The sequence below is a fragment of the Mesoplodon mirus genome (assembly GCF_964341445.2).
Source record: "Mesoplodon mirus genome assembly, chromosome: 8".
Taxonomy (NCBI): domain Eukaryota; kingdom Metazoa; phylum Chordata; class Mammalia; order Artiodactyla; family Ziphiidae; genus Mesoplodon; species Mesoplodon mirus.
The window spans coordinates 879,382-899,853 of NC_138984.1; the positions used below are offsets into that span (position 1 = coordinate 879,382).

Genomic DNA, 20,472 nt, shown 5'->3' on the forward strand with positions numbered 1-20,472 from the left:
ACGTCTAGTGACCTGGTTAAGCGGGCCGGCAGCATCAGCGGCCCTCACGCCCGACCACGGGACACTGGGTGACCGCGTGTGGCTTCTGTTCCCCAGGACCGTGGCGGCCACGAACATGAACGAGACCAGCAGCCGCTCCCACGCTGTCTTCAACATCATCTTCACGCAGAAGCGCCACGATGCAGAGACCAACATCACCACAGAGAAAGTGAGTTCAGCCTCAGTGGGCGGGGCCCCGGGTCGGGGACTGGGTTGGGCCGGTCAGGCGGGCGAGGAGGCCAAGCCGGATGCTGGCCCATGAGGCATGGGCGCGGACCATTTCCTGCCCAGCCCGGGCCTCGGTGAGGGGCTGGCCAGGCCTGCGAGGCCACCTCTTCTCGGTTTTTGGCGCCATGTGGGTGGGGAAGGGACTGAGTGGAGGGGCCGTGGACCCTGGAACAGCCTCCTGCCAGGCAGTTATGGTGGAGACTGTAGGCCCAAGGAAGGACGTCTCCAGGGCAGCCCCACTGGCTGGAGACGCCTCAGGGGCCCTTGGAGGGCGGTGTCGAAGGCCGCAGGTTGTGATGCCCGTCACAGGCTGACCGTGGGCCCTGGTGCCGGCTGCGGGTGCCCCTCACCCCGTGGGCGCCGGCATCTGTGAGCACAAAGGAGAGGTTGTGCTGAGCGGCCCCGCCCACTGCCCCCGCCCCAGATGCCTTTCCCATGAGCCTTGGCCTTGTCAGTGGACCCAGGCAGGGGCCTCGTCTCCTGGGGCCTTTATCCAGACACGCTGACTGTGGGCGCTGCAGGGGCAGTAGGGCGGGCGCCCTCCGTGGCTCTGACCCTAAGCATCTCGATTTCTCTGACTGGGCACCCCCCATCGCCACCCTGCCAGCCAGGCCCTGCTCCCGGGGGCAGCACCCTGGGGTCCGCAGAGTGGCTGGGGGGAGGTCGGGGTGCTCAGTCCCTGATGATGCCGGGTCACCCCGGCCTGGCGCCGTCCTCCCGGGGGCCTGGCTGCGGGCTGCCTGCAGCTCCCACCCCTTGGGCTCAGGGCAGCCGGCGGGCCCACCAGGCGACTCCTGCCCGCAGCCCTGGGCTTCCCCGGGTGCATGTGGCTGCCCAGCCTGGGCTGGGCAAGTGCTGGGGAGGGGGCCCCTGCCCGGTGCCCGGGCGGCTCCGGGGGCAGTGGGCAGTGGGGGAAGGGGCTTCCGGAGCCAGGTTCACATCCCACCACACGACGAGCCTGGTCTGTGGGACGGGTGGTAGTGACAGTGACGTGCGGGTGAAGAGCGGCCAGCAGGCAGGGAGCAGCTGGTGCCAGGTGCTGGGGCAGGCCGTGCAGCCTCCCAGGGAAGGTGGCCTCCTCCTCAGAGGAGAACAGGAAGAGCTGGGAGCAGAGTTGCTGGGCTCCACAGGGTGGGGCACTCTGGCCCCGGGGAGGGGGGGCCCTGCAGGCTGCACCCAGGGGAGGCGGGGGCCCACGCAGCGTCGCAGCTCCGGCACGTGACACACGTGTCCCCGCAGGTGAGCAAAATCAGCCTGGTGGACCTGGCCGGGAGCGAGCGGGCCGACTCCACAGGGGCCAAGGGCACGCGCCTCAAGGTAGGGACACCCCCCACCAGGGTCCCCACCGACTTGCCAGCGGGGCCTGACGCCCAGCGGCTCCAGGACCAGGGGGCGGCGGGGAGCAAGGACCGAGACCCTGGTGGCGGGGGAGGCGGGCCGGCCTCGGGTGGGCACCCCCTTTGCTCCTGCTCTCGTGGGACGGGGAAGCGGGGAGGGTCAACGGTGGAGGGCTGGGCGCTGGGTCTCCATCAGGGCCGAGTGGCTCAGGCCCGGTCCTGCCGGAGCGAGGGGCCTGAGGCCTCCTGACGCCCGGCCTCATCTTCCCTACGCAGGAGGGAGCCAACATCAACAAGTCCCTGACCACCCTGGGCAAGGTCATCTCCGCGCTGGCCGAGATGGTGAGCGGGCTCCATGTGCTGCGATCAGGTGGACTCGGGGGTGGGGGGCCAGCGGGCACCTCCATCCTGCCCTGCTGGGGGGATGCCGGGAGTGGCCACCTGTCCCTGCTGTGGGGCCAGGTTCACAGAAAAGCCTGGAGGCTTGGAGATGGAGCCACGACCGTGTCACTCTACTGAGCCTCCGTTGTCCCACCTGTGAAATGGGGATGTGCCACCTCCTCACAGGGCCCTGGGGGTGGCCTTGGGCTGTGGGCGGGGCAGTGACCTTGGGTGGCCCCCCCGGGCTGTCAGGAGGAGCAGGGACCCTCGGGGTGAGGGGCTGGGCCTGGTGGGCGGTGAAGGGTAGGCAGTGTGGTGAGGGGGGCTCGGGCTGTGCTTGGGCTCCTCCCACCCCTTTGCCCCTGGGCCCAGCGAGCTCTGTCCTCAGACTCTGTCTTTGCCTCTGCAGGACTCTGGGCCCAACAAGGTAAGCGTCTTCTTTCCTCGCTTCTCAGGGAGTGGGGGGGTCTCAGCCCTCTTGGTCGGGTGGCGGGGGAGCCTGAGAAGCAGGGCCGCCGTGGGCCACACCAGCCCCGATCAGAGCTGGGCCGGCGCCGGCGCCGGTGCGGGGAGAGCAGCGCCGCGGGGGTGGATGAGAGATGGCGGGAAATGAGATCGTGGTGAACGAACGGGAGGAGCCTCGTAAAGGACGGTGACCCTGAGCAGGAGGGTGGCCTCTCAGTCAGCCTGCCTGGGGGGCGGGGGCGTCGTGGGCGAGGCCGCTCCGGGGCTGGGGCCTGGGGGCTGAGGAGCACCCGGTGGGCGCTCACCCTGCAGCTGGGGAGCCCGCCGAGCGGTGTGAGGCACTGAGGTGGGAAGAGCTTGGTTTGCGTGAGGAGCGGGGAAGGGAGTCGGGCGCGGGGAGCTGTGAGAAGGCGCGAGCGGAGCCGCGTGCAGGTCTGAGAGGAGCTAACCGCGTGGACGTGTGTGCGGAGCTGTGAGAGGAAGCCGTGCAGGGGCGGGGCTCCCGGGAGGGCGGGGCGGGGCTCCCGGGCGGGCGGGGCGGGGCTCCCGGGCGGGCTGGGCGGGGCCCTGTGAGGAGCGGAGAGGGCGCGGGGCACCGCGGCCCCGGGGGAGCTGTGAGAGGAACCGTGAGCAGCTTCGGGGGCGAATACGCGGGACCTGCGTGACGGGCAGTGTGGCGAATGGCAGGCAAGCGTGGCCGTGTTGGGGGAAGTGAGCGGGTGGCTCTGAGGAGGCGGAGGGACTCTGGGCGCTGCGAGCAGCTGTGCGAAGCCTGAAGGGCCACGGGCGACGGGCGCGGGCGGTGTGTGCGGGGGCCGAGGGACCGGAGGAGCCGTGTGCGGGGCTGGGCTGCAGGCGGGTTGCTCTGCGCAGGCACCCTGTGTGAGGGAGCTGTGGGGGGTCTGTGAGGAGCCGCGGGAGGAGCTAGGCGTGGACCCGCCGTGTGAGGAGGCGTGGGGTCTTGCGTGTGGCGGTGGGAGAGCCGTGCGGAGCCTGGGCTGTGAGAGGAACAGCGTGGGGAGGGACCAGGACCAGTGCGAGGACCTGGGAGGGGCCTGTGCAAGAAGGTGTGAGGCGCGTGTGGGAACACGTGCGACTGCGCGCAGAATCGTTAGGAAGCGTGCGGTTCTGGGGGACGGTGGAAACGTGAGAGGAAGTGTGTGAGATGGTGCGAGGACCTGGGAGGGACGTGCGGGTGGAATTGTGTGGGGACGTGTGAGAAGGCGTGTGGAAGTATGCGAGGCACCTGGGGAGCTCTGAGAAGCTCTGAGCGGAACTGGGAGGAGCTGGTGTGACTGTGAGAGACTGTGGAGGTGTGAGAGGAAGTGTGAGGAACTGGGTAAGAAATTGCGTGAGCAGCCGTGTGGGGAGCCGGGAAGGGACTGTGAGGAGCCGCGATGGAGACTTGCAGGAGCAGAGCGAGACCAGCGCTGGGGCTCAGCGCCTGGAGCCGGGAGCGCGGGGGCCCGTGGGCGACGAGGCCAGAGGGCCGGGCCTGAGCCGCCCCGCAGTGTCAGCGGGAAGCAGCTGGCTGTGATTTAGCGGAAGCGGCCACGGCTCAGGAAGACTGACTGCAGCTGGATGCGCCCTGGGGCTGCCGTGTGAGGAGCCGCAGGCGGGAGGGGCGGCCGGGGGTCAGGGTGGCCAAGGTCCTGGAGCCGAGGCGCTCGCGGCCGGGCGGGCGGAGTGGAGGGAGGGACGTTGAGGGAGCCACCGAGTCAGGGGCGCCGCTTGGGCTCCTCATGGGGTGACCGGGTGACCGTGGGGCATTCACTACGGGAACGAGGAGCATGACAAACGTGGCCGAGAACTCACCCGCAGGGGTCACGGTCAAAACCCGAGGTGGAAGTGGAGTCTTTCCACCCACCACGTTGGCAGTGGGAAAGAAGCTGCGCTTTGGAGGCCAGACGCCGCCACGCCTGCTCTCTCGCGGGGGGGCTGCACGGCATTTCCTACCCCCCCAGCGGCGGCCCCTGCAGGCCCCCCTCGGGGGTGACGCGTCTGCGCCCCGAGGAACGCCCCACGGGACCCTGGGGGCCGCTGCGGCTGCCGAGCAGCCGCTCCTGAAGCAAAAATGTGCACAAACGAGGGACGTGGGCAAGTCGCTGTGCCACGCTTAGCGGCGCCTGAGGGAGCCTCGTCCTGACGGGGGAGGGGGCGGGGAGGGGGACCAGGTTGTGGGGGCTTCGGAGCCACTTCGGCGGGACGGCCCGGGCCTGGCGCAGGCGGAGGCGGCTTCACGTGCACAGGGAGGGGCCCCGCGGGGCTTCCTGCAGGCGAGGGGCCTCTCGGCCTCCGTCAGCAGAGCCGCGGGCGGCGTCTGTGGGGCGATGGGCTCGCGCTGGTCCTTCTGACGGCGCGGAGTGAGGACGCGCTGGCCCTGGCCACTGGCATCAGCCCGCCTGGGCTCGGCCGGCCGTGTGGCCCAGACACACTGTGGCGACAGAGGAGGGGGGAGGCCAGGGAACGTGCTAGCCAGTCCCTGATGGCAACCCGAGCGGAGGCACTGGGACTGGGGGAGGCGTGGAGAGGCCCTGGGAGCAAGCCCGCCCTGAGCCCCAGGCAGCCTGGACTTCGGGCACCCACCTGTGCTTGACCCCCTCTTCCCTCCCCCTGCGGTGGGCCCGGGGCTGACCTTCGACGCTTCTCTCCTGCAGAACAAGAAAAAGAAGAAAACAGACTTCATTCCCTACAGAGATTCGGTGCTGACCTGGCTTCTCCGGGAAAACCTGGGTGAGGACTCGCCCGACCCGGATCGGACACCCGGCCCGGCCGCCGCCCTGTCCTCCCCGGCCTGGGAGGGTGCCCATCCTTCCCGGGCTGAGCAGCGAGCCCGGGGGGTCCTCCCAGGGGCCCGGGCCAATGGTCAGCAGTAGGTCAGCGATGCAAGGCCCGGGGACCCGGACAGCCCTCGGGGCTGCAGCTGAGCGGCCAGTGTCGGCGCTCCTGGCGCAGGGCTGTGACGCCCAGACCAAGGACGCACCCTCTGGGCCTCGGTGATTCTGGGGAGCCCTCTGGCTGGCTGTTGGGGAGCTGCTTGGTTCCCCCTCCTCCCCTCCACCTGAGCTCTGAGCCAGTGAGACGGATGGGGAGACGGAGCCCAAAACGCCCCAACTCCGATGTGTTCCCACCCAGAATGGCCTTGGGGTCCTCCCCACCTACACTTTCGGCGGGGACCTGACACCCAGGAATGTAAACTGAGCCCCGGGCTGACCCGTTGGACCTGGACAGCTGGGGGTCTCCAGCCTTCCTCGGCGGCATGGCTGGGCCGTGGGAGCCCCGGCTGGCTGACCCTGCACCCCAGAACCAGCCTAGCTGGTCCCCGGCTCGGGCCAGCGTCGGGTGCAGTGTCAGGCCTCCCGGTGGAGGAGAGGGCAGATGGGAGACCCTGGGGGCAGGTGGGCCCCCCGAGAGAGGACACGAGAGTCACAGGAATGAGTGTCCCTTCACGTGAGACGCGGCTGGGACAGAGGCCTCTCCCCCAGGGCCACACTCAGGTCCCGCCCCAGGGTGGGTGGGGAGGCCCTTCACAGCACGGCACCCCGAGCCCTTCGCAGCGTCACCTCGCAGTCTGTGTGGAGGCCACACCCTGGGGATGTGGTCCCCGGGACACAGGTCCCTGAGGTCTGTGGGTCCGTGCGTTTCCTGGAAATGCCAGGAGTGTGAATTCGGATCCATGTGACCCGAGCTGGGAATCTGACGTGAAACATTAAGAAACGTATTCCAAGTAAGAAGGATAAAAGTGAAATTTTTATGGAACAGAAACAGTCCTTGTAGTAAACGCCATAAAACTCTCCACAACTTTTCTCTGTATTATGGGGAGGGGGAGGCCTGTTGGTTGTAATGTGACCCCAAATGTCAGAAAAGCATGGTTTTATGTAGACGAAAAGTGAGCAAGTGCCCGGCGCGGTGAGGGAGGCCGGCCGCCGGCTGTCTGCTCACCTCCCAGCTACACCTGTGTGGGGGGAGGGCAGGGGGGTGCAGCAGCGGGGCTGACCCTCCGCTGGGACCACCTGCTCTCCTCCCACAGGCGGGAACTCGCGGACAGCAATGGTGGCGGCGCTGAGCCCCGCGGACATCAACTACGATGAGACACTGAGCACCCTGAGGTGGGTCCCGAGGGGCCTGGACCCTCCCTCTCCCCCACCAGCCGGCTTGGGTGGGAGTGGGTCCTCTAGGTGCCTCCTTGCAGGGCCGGCTCACCTGGACTTCTTGAGGTTCCAAATGGCTGGCAGGGCACCTGGCGCTTCTCGGCCCCATTCCGTTTCCCACTGCGTGTGGCCTCGAGTGGCCCAGGCCCCTGCCATCTGACCAGGAGAGCTGGGCTCGCGGGCTGAGCGGTTTGCCCCCACCCATGGTCCACGGAGCCACCGGGGTCTTTAACAAGCCATGCAGGGGGCAGGCATGTCTGAAGGTCCCTCTGGCCAGGGGCCGTCCTGGGCTGCAGGAAGCAGCTTGGCAGCCTGGCTCGGCGCTCTGGCCTCTTGGCTGCCACTGCAAAGGGCTGGAGCGCAGGTTAGATTCGCACCGTCCACCTGGGACCACAAGTCCAGATGCGGAGGCCTCGCCGTGTGGAGAAATTTCCACCCTGTCCCTTCCCCTCCCGGGGCCTTGGTTTCCCCAAGTGGCAAGCCCCCCTGTAGGTCAGTGGCCCTGGTGACTCCCTGTCGGAGATGTCCCTGCAGGTGGGCGCAGGCGGGGCTCCGGGTGCCCTTGGCCGCTGGGCAGCACAGCCCCCAGCCCCCCTCTGCCGCCCAGGTATGCGGACCGGGCCAAGCAGATTCGCTGTAACGCCGTCATCAACGAGGACCCCAACAACAAGCTGATCCGCGAGCTGAAGGATGAGGTGACGCGGCTGCGGGACCTGCTGTATGCCCAGGGTCTCGGTGACATCGCCGACAGTGAGTGTCTGTGCCCGCCCATCCCGGGCAGGGCAGTGGGGCTGTGGGGCTGGGGCAGGTCCCGCTGCCCTCATGGTCCCTCTGGCTCGAGGCCCAGTCTCTGCTCCGGGCTCCAGGCGGAGCCACCTCTGGGTGGGGGGCCGGGGTTCTGGACTGGGCCTGGGGAGCTGCATGGTTTGGGTTTGCCGCTGGCCCAGGCAGGCCGGTGACGGTTTCCCCGGAAGCCACAGTAGCCGGCCGCGGTGCCGGGGTTGTCCCTCCGTCCCGCTGAAGACCACCGCCACCCTACCTGATGCCCGGCCTGCGACGGCGCCCTCTGGAGACAAACCTGTTCTTCTGTTTCTGTCTCTCCCCCTCGCCTCCCCCCCTTAGCCAACACTGTGCCCGGAGGACCCAAATGTGTGTATCCCCTCCGCTGCTCTCTGCGCATCCCTGCTTTGGCCCGGCCCCGCGGGGCGTAGGGCAGCACGGTGGGGGGGCGGGGCGCACCCACCCCTCCTTGGCCTTCCCCCTCTGGGGGCTGGGGGACCTGAGCCCTCCTCTGTCACGGCACCCTGCGAGCCGTGATCCTGGTTCACCCCCGCGTCTGCTGGGAAATTGAGGCAACAGGGAGGCGCGGGGCAGCCAAGGCCTCCTCAGGCCAAGCGTGGCTGAGGTCAGGCTCTCTGCCCCCCGTGCTCCTAGAGGCCTGAATGTCAGCACAGAGGCTGGGACAGCTCATAGGGCCGGGTCCATCCCCGACTCCTGGCTCCGGCCCCCCTCTGACCCCACCCACCCCAAGGCTCCTTCCCCTGGAAATGCCAGGAGTGTGAATTCGGCCAGGTCCTCCCAGCTTGCGTCTCCCGCTGGCTGTGGGCCCGGCTCCCCGGGCAGGGGCACGTGCTGGGGCCTCCCCACCCCAGGGGCCACAGGTCGCCCTCAGTTTCCCCAGTGCCCGTGCTGTCCTACGTCTGCCGCTGCTCTGCTATGTGTCTGCTTCTGCCAGGAGGGGCCTGGGCACCTCCCACCCCAGTGGGTGTGGCAACCCCAACTCCCGGGCCTTGGGGGGCAGGGAGGCCAGGGTGGCGGGGGGCCCAGAGCAGCTTCTTGCGTTGGAGGAGTGGGGGCTCCCTCGGAGGTCCCACAGTCCACGGCTTGGCCAGGGCGCTCAGCGGGGCGGACAGCGCCGCCCGCGTCTGCAGCTCGGGGTGCGTGGCAGGCTGGTGGGTGGCGGGTGCGAGGTGGGGCGGAGAGGATGAGGATGAGCGTCAGGGCCTGCGTGCAGGGGGGCCGCTGGGCAGTGACAGCAAAGGGCGGTGGGCAGGAGGGCAGGGACGCCGGTGGCCCGCAGGCTTGGCATGTGTGCAGGGGGAGTGCAGGCCCTGGGTGGGGATGCCGAGGGACCTGGTGGCGCAGCCGCTCCGTGGCGGGGGCAGCATTGCATGTGCTCGTCCGGGCGCCCAGCTCGTGGTCCCTGCTTGCTACCTTCTCTTCACCTGCCTCTTGCTTTTTCCCAACTTGGTGTTTCTTTTCTCTCCTCCCATCTGTCTACCCCCCTTCCTCCCGTAGACGTGTCCGACCTTGACAACAATAATCGTAACCGTGGCGGGGCGGAGCTGAGTCCAGCCCCTGACAATCTCTCCACAGTGACCAACGCCCTGGTGGGTGTGAGCCCCTCGTCCTCGCTCTCGGCCCTGTCCAGCCGTGCCGCCTCTGTGTCCAGCCTGCACGAGCGCATCTTGTTTGCCCCGGGCAGTGAAGAGGCCATAGAAAGGCTGAAGGTGAGGCAGGGCCGGGCTCGGACCTGGTGGACGCTAGGCCAAGACCCCTCCTCTTGGATGGTCGCAGGCGGAGGGGCTTGGTCAGAGGCGAAGTGAGCCGTGCAGGGGGGCGCGGGGTGCGTCTTGGCCCCCGACCCCAAGCCCCCCGTCCAGGGGGTCGGTGTGCCCTGTCCAGGACCATGGGGCCCACCTGCTGATTAGGGCGGGGGTCTTAGGGCCTCTCTGTGCCCTCCCTCCCGGGTTTCCGTGCTTATACCTGCTCCTGCATGGCCTTCACCCTCCTGGCCTGGCCACGGGCGGGCTGCTTTTAGCCTTTGAGTTACTGGCTTCCTTCAGCGAGTGGGTACAAGGTGCTGGGTGTGAGCGGTGGATGGCGAGCCCAGACGGAGGGGACAACGGCACAGGCGCCAGACCCGGGCTGATGAGGGGGTGGGCTGTGCGGCCACCCTGGGGCGTAGGGCCCACCTGAGGTGTGGGAGGCGTCCACCCGGGATGGACCTGGGGTACAGAGGCCCACTGGAATGTGGGGGCTGGGAAGGAAATGGGGAGGCAGTGCTGATGTGGGAAGTGTTGTCTGTCTCACCCGTGGTCCAGGGGCATTCGAACCTCAGAACTGGTGTCAGCGTCTCCCTGCGTGTTTGTTTCTCCTTCTGGGTTTATTCTGCCTTTCCCTCTGTTCTCTGTGTGTGTCCACAGCAAAGACACGCGTCCTTTGCACCTAATAGCCCTCAGCCCTTCACCTTGACCTTTCAGACTTCGAGCAGCCTGGATGGACCTGGGAATTGGGGTGTTGGGCCCTGCAGGCCCGGCTACTCGTCTCCCCTTTGCCTGGCACCAAGGGCTCTGTCCACCGCCTGCCCCCTGCGCTGACCTCGCTCTGCTCTGTCTGCTCCCCAGGAGACGGAGAAGATCATCGCTGAGCTCAATGAGACCTGGGAGGAGAAGCTGCGGCGGACGGAAGCCATCCGGATGGAGAGGTGGGCGGTGCGGGCTGGGGGCTGGCAGCAGCCCTGTGCTCAGCCCTCAGCTCCTGTACCCAGGGGTGGCCGTGTCCAGTGCAGGACGTACCCATCCCCTCTCATCCAGTGACCACCCCCACTGTCATCAATGGCCCCATTGACCCGATCCCCAGTCGGGACCAGTCCCTCAAGTGGACACCTGAACTCATTGACCAGATGAAACATTGTGTGGGTGCTGACCCCCGCTCTGTCCCGCAGGGAAGCGCTGCTGGCCGAGATGGGTGTGGCCATGAGGGAGGACGGCGGCACCCTGGGGGTGTTCTCTCCCAAAAAGGTAGGAGCCGGCCATTCTCTGGGCTGCCCCGATGTGGACAGGGCTGGGGGACCTGCGGCCCTTGGCAGGGTGTCAGCTCCTGGAAGGTCAGCAGGGTCCTCCTGGGAGCAGGGAGAGCGGCTCCAGGCACCTGGCCAGGCTCACCCGCAGCCATCCTTTCCCTGTGTGGAGCCTAGACCCTGCCTCCTCATGGTGGGATGTCCCTATGGCCTTAGGACGTCAGAGAGGTCACTTAGCTGCCTGAGGGGTGGACTGGGCCCCTCAGGTTGGGGTGAGACCAGGGTCCTGAAACAGGTGGGGCCTGGACCCCCCAGGAGCCTGCACCCCTCATGGGCAGGGCCTGGCTGGACACGAGCTGGGAGCCAGCTGCCCTCTTGGAGATCAGCTAAAGCAGGGTCTGGCCGTCCCAGCACCCCTCTCCTCCCACCCAGGCCCAGCTTGCCCGTGGCCCCGGCCCTCACATGGAGCAGGGCGCCACCCCCCGTTCAGTCGCTCAGATGGGGCGAAGCACGAGCGTCAGGGAAAAAGTCTCTGCGTGATTCCAGGACCCAGACCCACACACCCATGCACCCACCCCGAAGGTGCCAGACCCTTAGAGCCCTTAGGAGCTGAGCTTCAAGCCCAGAAGCCTGCCTGGAAGGCCGTGGCAGTCTGTTCTGACCCCAGCACGGGACTCTGCAGGCCCTGCTCCTGCTGCCTTGTTGGTGAGGAAGTGCCTGGCTGACTTTTCACCCCAGCAAAGGGTTTCTTTGTTTGCCAGTCTCCGAAGCTGGCGGCACGTGGAGCCCTCACGGAGCCACTGGGGCACCAAGGGAAAAGGAGCACGGGGCGCTGGTAGGATGGGCACATCTGCTAGGGTGGCTGCTCCCTGGGGACAGGGCCAGGCTCCTCAGGCGGCTTCTGCACCCATGCACTCCGGCCCAGGGAGCAGCTGAGGCCCAGAAACAGGAAGGAGGGGTGCCTGGGAGAACCTCGGCAGGCCGGGGAGCAGGTGGCACCCTGGTGGGGTCCTGCTTCACTCCCTGTTAGATAGGCCTTTGGTCTTCATTTGGAATGCGTTGCCCTTGAGCTGTTGCATTGTCCCTGGGCGCAGTGCCCCGGGGTGGGCAGGCGAAGCTGGGGTACAAGTGCCCTCGGGACACTGGCTGTGCAGTCCTTTGGCTTCATTGGTGGCAGAGGGATTTGCTGGCGCCCCCGGGTCTGGACACTGTCCAGGAGTGGGAGGGCGGCCCTCGGGACCACCAGGGACACTTCCTCTGGAGGACAGTGGGGTCCCCAGGACTCCAGAGAAGCACATGGGCCAGCTGGGTCCCCCGCTCGGCCCCGGGGAGGGAGCGGAGCGCAGGCCCTTCCTGGCTGGACGCCTTCTGTGCTCAGGGGAAGGGGCCGCTGTGGATGGTCTGTCCTATGTCTGATGACCAGGTGTCCACAACCCTGTGCAGGGGTGTTAGAGGCATTTTCAGCTCAGGGTGGGGGCAGCTTGCCCCAAGGTGCCAGGTGGGAAACAGGAAGCTGTTCCAGCGTCTGCCATGTTGCAGGATCCTTGCCCAGGACCGGGTGTGAGGTCAGGAAGTGTCAGGGCCCAGAGACCCCGGGTGAGAGCAGTGGAGAAAGTGAAGATAGGGGGTGCTGGTCCAAGGCCCAGTGGACAGAGCCTGCAGTGGCTGCCCTGGGCACGGGATGGGGTGGGGAGCCGAGGGCAGTGCTTAGACGGGGCAGCTGGCGGGAAGTGGTCACCTTGGCCTTGGGTCATGTTTTGGTAGACCTGTGGTTATGACAGGTATGGGCGTCTGACCTGGGTGGCTCAGGGGGCCTTTTTTCACAGCCTCTCTGCTCCCTGGCATCCAGGGCCCGACCCCTCCCTGCCCAGCGTCCTAATCCCGGGCCCCTCAGCTCCTGGCTGCCCCGGTTGGAATGGGGACCTGCAGCCCTGTTTTAGGATGGAGGACCAGGCCTAGGTCCCATGGGACCCAGCCTTGCCCTGCACATCCAAGGGCCTACCACAGCCTCCAAGCACTCCCTGCGCACTCAAGTGCTCAGAGCTGGGGTCCCAGCCCCTCCCGAAGCCCAGCCCCCCAAGTGCCACCTGGCATCTGTCCTCCCAAGACTGTGGGGTCCCCATCAAAATCTCCTCCTCAGGAGCCTTTTCCTTCACATCTCCTGTCCTCTCTGCCAGGCTGGGAGGATACTGTGTCCCCTGAGAGGCCAGGCCTAGGGCGGGTGGCGATCTGGTCCTGGGGGGAGAGAGGGCAGCAGGCAGCCCGGGCTGGGCTCCCGCCCCCACACCCCGAAGAGAGGTGACCCTTCTATCTCCACAGACGCCGCATCTCGTCAACCTGAATGAGGACCCGCTCATGTCCGAGTGCCTTCTCTACTACATCAAGGATGGGATCACCAGGTGGGGGTCGGCGGGGCGAGGGGAGGGCTGGGCTCCCCCAGTGAGGGGTCGCTGAGCCCGGGCATCTGCTGGCAGGGGCGCTGTGGGCCCCTCTGGGCAGTGTGGCTCCCCCAGGCCAGGCCGCTTTGGGGGCTGTCCCCTGGACCCCCGCTTGTGCTCTCCAGGCGTTTCCTGTAAGAGCTGGGCATCCTGGGGGCTGCAGGGGGACCAGGCGGGCCAGTGGGTGGTGTCGTGGTGCCCTGGGTCCAGCCGGCGCTGACGACCGCACCCCGCACGCAGAGTGGGCCGGGAAGGCGCAGAGAAGCGGCAAGACATAGTCCTGAGCGGGCACTTCATCAAGGAGAAGCACTGCGTCTTCCGGAGCGACTCCCGAGGGGGCAGTGAAGGTATGGCCCCCCTGGCCCCGCCCCTACCCGGCGCTGCTGGTATCAGCCCTCCTGGCTCCCCATTCAGTCCCGGGAGCCCCCCTGCCCCCACCCCGAAAGGTGTTCTGAAGGCTGGGCTGGGGACATGCAGCTCCATCCCTGCACAGGGGGCTGGTTGGGGTGCTCACGGGTGGGAGGGCACTGAGCCTGGATTGAAGGGACGGCTATTCTTAGGCCACGCCTTCTCGTGGGCTGGGAGCGGCCATCTGTCCATCTGCCTGGCCGGCCTGCCCTCGGGCCTCCGTCCCCACTGCCGGTTCTGGGCATGACCCTTCCTTCTCGAGAAGGCACCTGCTGGGCTGTCCCAGTGCCCACGGCCCCCGAGATCAGGGCAGGTGTCTGGACAGCCTCTAGGATGCAGACCAGTGACCAAAGCCCCCTCTGTGACCTGGCCATTTCAGGGTGGTGGCCTTAAATGGTGTTGCGGACGTTGGTTCTCCCAGAATTCTGTCCCCGAAGCTCTCTCTCCCCTCGGTGGGTGGGCACAAAGCCAGGAGGGGCTCTGGGACTCCTGGGGACATGCGAGCCACTGTTTCCCATCCCACCTGGAGACCCTGCGGGGCGGGGCGGTCACCCAGCACGGCCTCCCCACCTCTGACTTGGGCCCGTGAGCCTCCCAACTGGGCATCACTTTCCTCATCTGTGAGGGGCTGAGAGGCCCCTCCGCCTTCTCGAGGCCCAAGCCAGGTGCCACAGGGAGGAGAGGGGCCTGGCGGGGGCTGCGCCTGGGTGGCAGGTGGCCAGGTGGGTCGAGCCCCCTGCCCCCGACCCTGAGTGGGGCTTGCTGGGCTCATATGGGGACGCGGCCAGAAGGACAGCCCCTCACGGTCCTCCTCTCTGTGCCCCCATCTGTCCTGTAGCCGTGGTGACCCTGGAGCCCTGTGAGGGGGCAGACACCTACGTCAATGGCAAGAAAGTCACGGAGCCCAGTGTCCTGCGGTCAGGTACAGTGGAGGCAGGGGTGGCCCCTGCGCCGCCGGCCCTGCACACGCGCCCCTCCTGTTTGTGTGGCACCCCAGTCTGCCCCCCACCAGCCAGGCGGCGCACGGGCCCGGGGCGGTGGGGGGGGAAGGCTGCTCCAGCGGCGCTGAGTCGATGCTGCAGGCCAGCCGAGGCGGGATTCCGGGCGGTGGGGTGCCTGTCCCAGAGCCCCGGTGGCACTGGCGCGTTGTGGAACAGAGGAACAGCCAGCGGGGTGTGCGCTGCACCAGCCTCCGGACGCCAGCCCCCTGGCTTTGTGTCCTCGTGTTCTAAAACACACCTGGAGATATGTATGTCTGTCTATCTGTCCATCTATCAAGAGATTTATTTAACGGAATTGGCTCAGGTGAGGGCTGGACAGGCATGTCTGAAATCCACGGGAGTTTCTCCTCAGGGAAGCCTCAGTTTAGCTCCTGAGGCCTTTCACCCGACAGGGGGAGGCCCACCTGCGTAATGGTGGGTGGTCTCCTGTCTGGAGGTCACGTGATTTTAGGTGCACCGTTGGGCTCCCCAGCCCGCCAAACTGACACACAACACTGACCATCGTGTCAACTTTGGCTGGGGTGACTTTTTGCTAAGAATGAGGGGGACCCTCCCCTTCCCCAACTGGTGGTGCAGAGGGGATGGGAGGCCTAGGAGGTGATGCCTGGCAGCCTGACATCCAGACCTCTCCGGCCACCCTGAAGGGCCTTGTTTTTAGCTTCCAGGACCCAGGGTCCTGCCTTTGGGGTCCCGAGGCATGCTTTGAGGGAGGGACACACCACGTGTCCTGGATTCATGGGCCTCGCCTGGCCGCCAGTGGCTGTCGTCCTCGCCTGGCCGCCAGTGTGGGGAGATGGGGCAGTTGAGCTGGGCAAGGGCAGGTCCAGGGTTCCCTTCTCCCCCCTGTTGTTTCAGGATGGGGCCTGGTGCTTGTGGGCTCGGGGCAGGGCCCGGGCTGGGAGGGGCGGCCGAACTCGGGAGCTGGAGGAGGGACGAGGGAGGCCTGGGGAGGACCAGCCTACAGGCCCGGGTTCTCCTGTGGGGAGAGGGGCTGAGCCAGCTCTGTAGGCCACAAGGCAGAGCCGTGGTTCCTGGAGGAAGCTGGAAAGAAACTAGGCCGTCCACAGAGACCCCCACTGGCAGGACAGTCCAGAGACAGCAGGCCCTGCCCTCGTGGGACAGGTGTGCCCTGGACGGTCCTGCAGACAGGGTGGACCCTGGCCCTGGGAACACGCAGACCCCTGCCCTGCTTCCGCCGGTGGGACAGATGGGAAGGGAAGCTCCCTGCAGGAGGGGGCCCTGCAAGAGGGGGCCCTGCAAGAGGGGGCCAAGCCCAGCCCTCGGGTAGGGGAGTGCCAAGGCCCAGGGCACGGGAGCAGGAGGCCAGGCTGGCCCGGGGGTGGTACCTGTGGGGCCGTGGAGGGGACAGGGCAGTGGAGAAGCCCCAGGACTGTGTTTTGCCACCATCGCTGCTGCTGAAAGGGGAGGGGCCGAGGGGAGGAACCGGGGAGAGTGGGGAGGCCCGCTCAAGTCCTGGTGGAGGAGGTGGCCCCCCAGCTGGGGCGACCCCGGGCACAGGACCCAGAGGGCCGGCTCCTGGCAGCTGGAGGCCCTCCCAGGGGTGGGCAGTGCTAGGATACAGCCCCGGCTGCATTCCTCCTCTTTCCCTCCTCCTCCCCCCCCCCACCCCCGAGACCAGCTGAGGCCAAAGGTCCACCGACTCTGGCCTCGCCTCCATCCCCCAGGAAACCGCATCATCATGGGAAAGAGCCACGTGTTCCGGTTCAACCACCCTGAGCAGGCAAGGCAGGAGCGTGAGCGCACGCCCTGCGCGGAGACGCCCAACGAGCCCGTGGACTGGGCCTTCGCCCAGCGTGAGCTGCTGGAGAAGCAGGGCATCGACATGAAGCAGGAGATGGAGCAGAGGTGAGGCCCCGGGGGCTGCCGCCTGGGCGCCCCTGGAACCCGCCGCCGCCCGCGCGCCCTCACCCCCGCACGCTCTTGCAGGCTCCAGGAGCTGGAGGACCAGTACCGCCGAGAGCGCGAGGAGGCCACCTACCTCCTGGAGCAGCAGAGGCTGGTGAGGGCGGCCCGGGCGCTCGCTGCTGAAAGGGGAAGGGCCGAGGGGTGGAACCGGGCAGAGTGGGGAGGCCCGCTGTGCTGGGGCTACGTCTGGGCACCCTGGGCCTGGGCCCGGCTGGGAGGGCTGGACACGGGCTGGTCTCCATGTGGAGCCACAGGCCTCGCTTCTGCGCCAGGACTACGAGAGCAAGCTGGAGGCCTTGCAGAAGCAGATGGACTCCCGGTACTACCCGGAGGTGAACGAAGAGGAGGAGGGGCCGGAGGACGAAGGTGAGGAGCCCTGTCCCGCGTGGAGGTGGGCTGCGGAGGGGTCTCAGCAAAGAGGCGGCCCGGGCCGCTCCCTGCAGGTCAGCTGCTTGGCACCTTTGCCCTGGGTCCGTGGTCTGCAGGCAGGATTCGGGAGGCTGTGCTGCAGCAGCACAGCACCTGTGCATACGCACACACCCACACACCTGCTGGTTCTGGCGGGGGCGGCCTGGAGCGTGAGGAGGGTGGGGCAGGGTGGGCGCTCCCAGGCGGGCACCCTGCGTCCGCTCACCCCTGTCCTGCCCAAGGGAGGTTGCTGCTCCTCCCTGGACAAGGTCTCTGCTCCACACCTCGGGACCCGCTTTGGGAGCATTTGCTTGGGCGGCCCACTGGCTGACCTCTTGCTGCTGGGGGCCCGAGGGTGGCCCAAGGGCAGGGTGTTCACGTCCAGCTCGGCCTCCGGTCAGCTGGTCGGGACCTTTGTGCTGAAGTGACCAGGCCTCCCCCGGCTGGACTCGTCCACCCGAGAGGGTGTGTGGGACAAGCCCCGGTCTGCTCTCCTGCCCCCGCCCCACTGCTGCCCCCCAGGTCCTTGCTGAGCTCCAGCCCGACTCTCAGGACCCTGGCGCTCACACTGGGGGAGCCGGCCGCCTCTTTGGGGCACGAGGGTTGTCCCCTGTGGCAGAGCTTCCTGCCAGTCAGTGTGCAACTGGGGACCCGCACACCAAGCTCCCAGCCCCGGGATGACCCCGTGCGCCTCTCCCCGCAGTCCAGTGGACGGAGAGGGAGTGTGAGCTGGCACTGTGGGCCTTCCGGAAGTGGAAGTGGTACCAGTTCACGTCGCTGCGGGACCTGCTATGGGGCAACGCCATCTTCCTCAAGGAGGCCAACGCCATCAGCGTCGAGCTCAAGAAGAAGGTGGGCCCCTGCCGCTGCGCCTGCCCCTGCTGTCTGCACCTCGGAGGGCGGGCATCACCTGTCCTGCTTCCCGCCAAGCCTTGGTGACAGGCTGCTCCGCCTCCTGGGGGGGCGGGGCAAACCCCCTGACCTGCAGTCCCCGGGAGGAGAATGGGCGGTTGGAGCGGGGGCCCGGGACTGACGGAGGGGGACGCGTAGGCAGGCCGGTGGGCAGGTGGAGCCTCCTCTCCAGGTGGAGCCGGTGGGAAGTTTCCGAGGATGGCTGAGGGACAGGCAGCGGGAAGGAGGCCCTTCCAGGGCCAGGCTCCACCTTCCCTGGGCTGACGGGCATCCTCCTCACCGGTCACAGGTCCAGTTCCAGTTTGTCCTCCTTACGGACACACTGTACTCCCCACTGCCGCCTGACCTGCTGCCCCCAGAGGCCGCCAAAGACCGAGAGACTCGCCCCTTCCCCCGAACCATCGTGGCCGTGGAGGTCCAGGACCAGAAGAATGGGGCCACCCACTACTGGACGCTGGAGAAACTTAGGTGCAGCGGGTGGGCCGTGCGGTGGGCAGTGGGGTGGGGCTGCTCCCTGGGCCTGGGCCGAGACCACTGAAATGGAGGTGGACATGGAATGCACGGGGCGCACATGTCCCGGCAGCTATTTGTCCTGTTTCGATTTCTTTTAAAATCAGAAGAAAAAAAGTAAGGAGGATCCAGCCTCATTATAGAATCCATATTCTCCTCGACCAGAGCAGTGGCAAAGTTTGGAGGAAGGGGCGGGTGAGGCGCTGCAGGAAGCTGGGGGCCCCTCCACCTGTGGGGGTGGAGGAGGGCCGGGTGGGGGCCCCAGGGAGGACGGCCAGGTGTCCTGGGAGGTGTCTGCCCTACGGCTCTGCCTCAGGTCCCACACACTCACCCTGACGTGCGCCTGGCTCTTCCTGGGTGAAGGTGACAGGACGGCTCTTTGCCACTGAAGACAATTTTAATGTTGCTCAAGTGTCCCTAGAAACGTGAGGCGTGGGCACAGGGCCGTCCGGGGGCCAAGGAGGGAGGGGACGGCCTCGCCACGGCCTCTGCGAGGTGTTCATGGGCAAAGCAGGGGAGGGTGAACAGCGAGGACTGGCTGGTCAGCATAACGCCTGCGGGCTTCGGGCCTGGGCAGGGGAACCGGCTGGCGTGCAAGTCGACTAAGGGGCGGGTGGTGGCTCATGTGGAGGTGGGTTCACCCACAGGCTGTTCACTGTCGGGGCAGGCCCCAGAGATGTCGAAACGTCATGAGATGCAGAGAACGGAAAACGTGGTCACGACATGCTCACGCACACAGACACGTTTATACGCACTCCGTTCCGCTCACACACCCTCACACGCAGACGCCTTCCCTTCTTATGAGGTCCCCGCCTCCGGCACATGCACTGACCCACGCGCATTCACAGACACGCGCCTGCCCCTGCCCCGTCCTCCTGGGCTGCCGTCTGCTCTTGGAGGGCGGATGTCGCCCCCCACGTCCCTCCTGTTGCGCCTGAGCCTCCAAGGGAGACGTCTACGTCTCTCCCACCACCTGCCGGTTTTCCGGGGGATAGCCTCTAAAATGCCTTGTTTCCTGTGTCTTCTCACAACTCGCCCTTTGCTCCCCGAGCTTCCGGGGCTCCGTGCCCCGATCCCCCGTCCTGAGCGGGGCTGGTCCCCGACCCTACGCGGCTGACGTGCTGCGGCCATCACTGGGGCTGAGAGGAACGTGTGGCGAACTGCAAGCCCCTTGGCCATGGTCGGCCGACTCCGAGGACCCCGGAGGGTCCGCCTGGCAAACCAGCTTGAGCCGTGGGTGACCCTGAGCAGGATGCTGTGGCCTGAGCCGGGCTGGGCCTGAGACCCCAGGATGCTCTGCCCAGGCCCACGCTGACCTCTGCCCCGCAGGCAGCGGCTGGACCTGATGCGGGAGATGTACGACCGGGCGGCCGAGGTGCCCTCCAGTGTCATCGAGGACTGTGACAACGTGGTCACTGGTGGAGACCCCTTCTACGACCGCTTCCCCTGGTTCCGGCTCGTGGGCAGGTAGGCGCCTCCCGCCCCCCGGGCTGAGAGATTGAGAGAAGGTGGGGGGCAGCGAGGGGTTGGGCCCTGGCCCTGACAAGAGGGGGAGCCGGCCAGATGCCTTTCTCTATCCCGAGTCCCCGGCCCTGGTCCTTCCTGGTCTGAGCCCCCTGGCCAGTCCTCTCCACACACCAGTGGGCCCTGACCAGGGAGGGGGTCTCAGCATCGCCACCCACCCCCACTTCGGGACCATGGCCGTCAGGCGACACCTGTCCGTGTGTGTGAATGTGAGGCTTGGTCAGGCTTTCAGGTGGGGTGTGAGCAGGAGGCAGAGCCGTGTCCTCCCAGAGCTCAGAGTCCATGCCTGCTGTCCCCAGTCTCCTGGTCCGGGGGCTGCACCCGGCCCCTGCCCCCCAGGGGGCATGGTTCCTGAGGCCTCAACACGGCCAGGCTCCCGAGGCCCTCACCGACCTCAGCCACACCTGGCCAGGACCATACCTGCCGGTGCCCTCCGGAACCTTCCAGAGCTTTACACTGACCCCCATGTGGTGTCTTCCCACGCCTGGGGACCGGGCACTTTGGCTCTCTTGTCTGTCGAGGCAGCGTTCTCGACGGTCTGTGTGTTTGGTTTGGGTTTTCCTCGGAAGCCCCCGCCCCGCCCCGTCCGCCCCCGAGGAGCTGGCGTTAACTTCTCTCTGTCTTGTCGTACTAACCCCAGTTCAGTCATCTCTGGCTGCAACAGCTACCCACTTCTCAACACATGCATGAGCGAGCGCATGGCTGCTCTCACCCCCTCCCCCGCCTCCTCGAGCCCTGACTCCGACGCCGCCGAGCCTGCTGAGGAGCAGAGCGTGGGGGAGGAGGAGGACCTGGAGGACGACGTCTTTCCGGAGCACGTGCCGTGCGACGGCCGCGACCCGTTTTACGACCGGCCCCCCCTGTTCAGTGTAGTAGGAAGGTTGGTGAGGTCGAGGACAGCATGCTGGGAAGGAACCAGCTCTTTTGCACAGGAGCACTGCT

At 67.2% G+C, this 20,472-nt stretch overlaps 1 protein-coding gene across 4 annotated transcripts in view; it reads left to right on the forward strand.

Moving 5' to 3' along the window:
• Nucleotides 1–20,472, forward strand: part of KIF1A (kinesin family member 1A) — an 89,413-nt gene that overhangs the window by 30,448 nt on the left and 38,493 nt on the right. For 2 of the 4 annotated variants that reach the window (XM_082630899.1, XM_082630900.1), the window contains exons 7-26: nt 97–208; nt 1,507–1,584; nt 1,881–1,946; nt 2,395–2,412; nt 5,108–5,183; nt 6,481–6,559; nt 7,209–7,351; nt 8,978–9,111; nt 10,009–10,088; nt 10,329–10,404; nt 12,723–12,802; nt 13,082–13,188; nt 14,088–14,171; nt 15,936–16,116; nt 16,198–16,270; nt 16,449–16,542; nt 17,288–17,436; nt 17,786–17,964; nt 19,336–19,473; nt 20,171–20,410. In XM_082630899.1, coding sequence (XP_082487025.1) covers nt 97–208; nt 1,507–1,584; nt 1,881–1,946; nt 2,395–2,412; nt 5,108–5,183; nt 6,481–6,559; nt 7,209–7,351; nt 8,978–9,111; nt 10,009–10,088; nt 10,329–10,404; nt 12,723–12,802; nt 13,082–13,188; nt 14,088–14,171; nt 15,936–16,116; nt 16,198–16,270; nt 16,449–16,542; nt 17,288–17,436; nt 17,786–17,964; nt 19,336–19,473; nt 20,171–20,410 — 2,187 coding nt within the window. The remainder of the gene's footprint in view (nt 1–96; nt 209–1,506; nt 1,585–1,880; nt 1,947–2,394; nt 2,413–5,107; nt 5,184–6,480; nt 6,560–7,208; nt 7,352–8,977; nt 9,112–10,008; nt 10,089–10,328; nt 10,405–12,722; nt 12,803–13,081; nt 13,189–14,087; nt 14,172–15,935; nt 16,117–16,197; nt 16,271–16,448; nt 16,543–17,287; nt 17,437–17,785; nt 17,965–19,335; nt 19,474–20,170; nt 20,411–20,472) is intronic. The other 2 variants (XM_082630901.1, XM_082630902.1) reach the window with 1 other exon arrangement.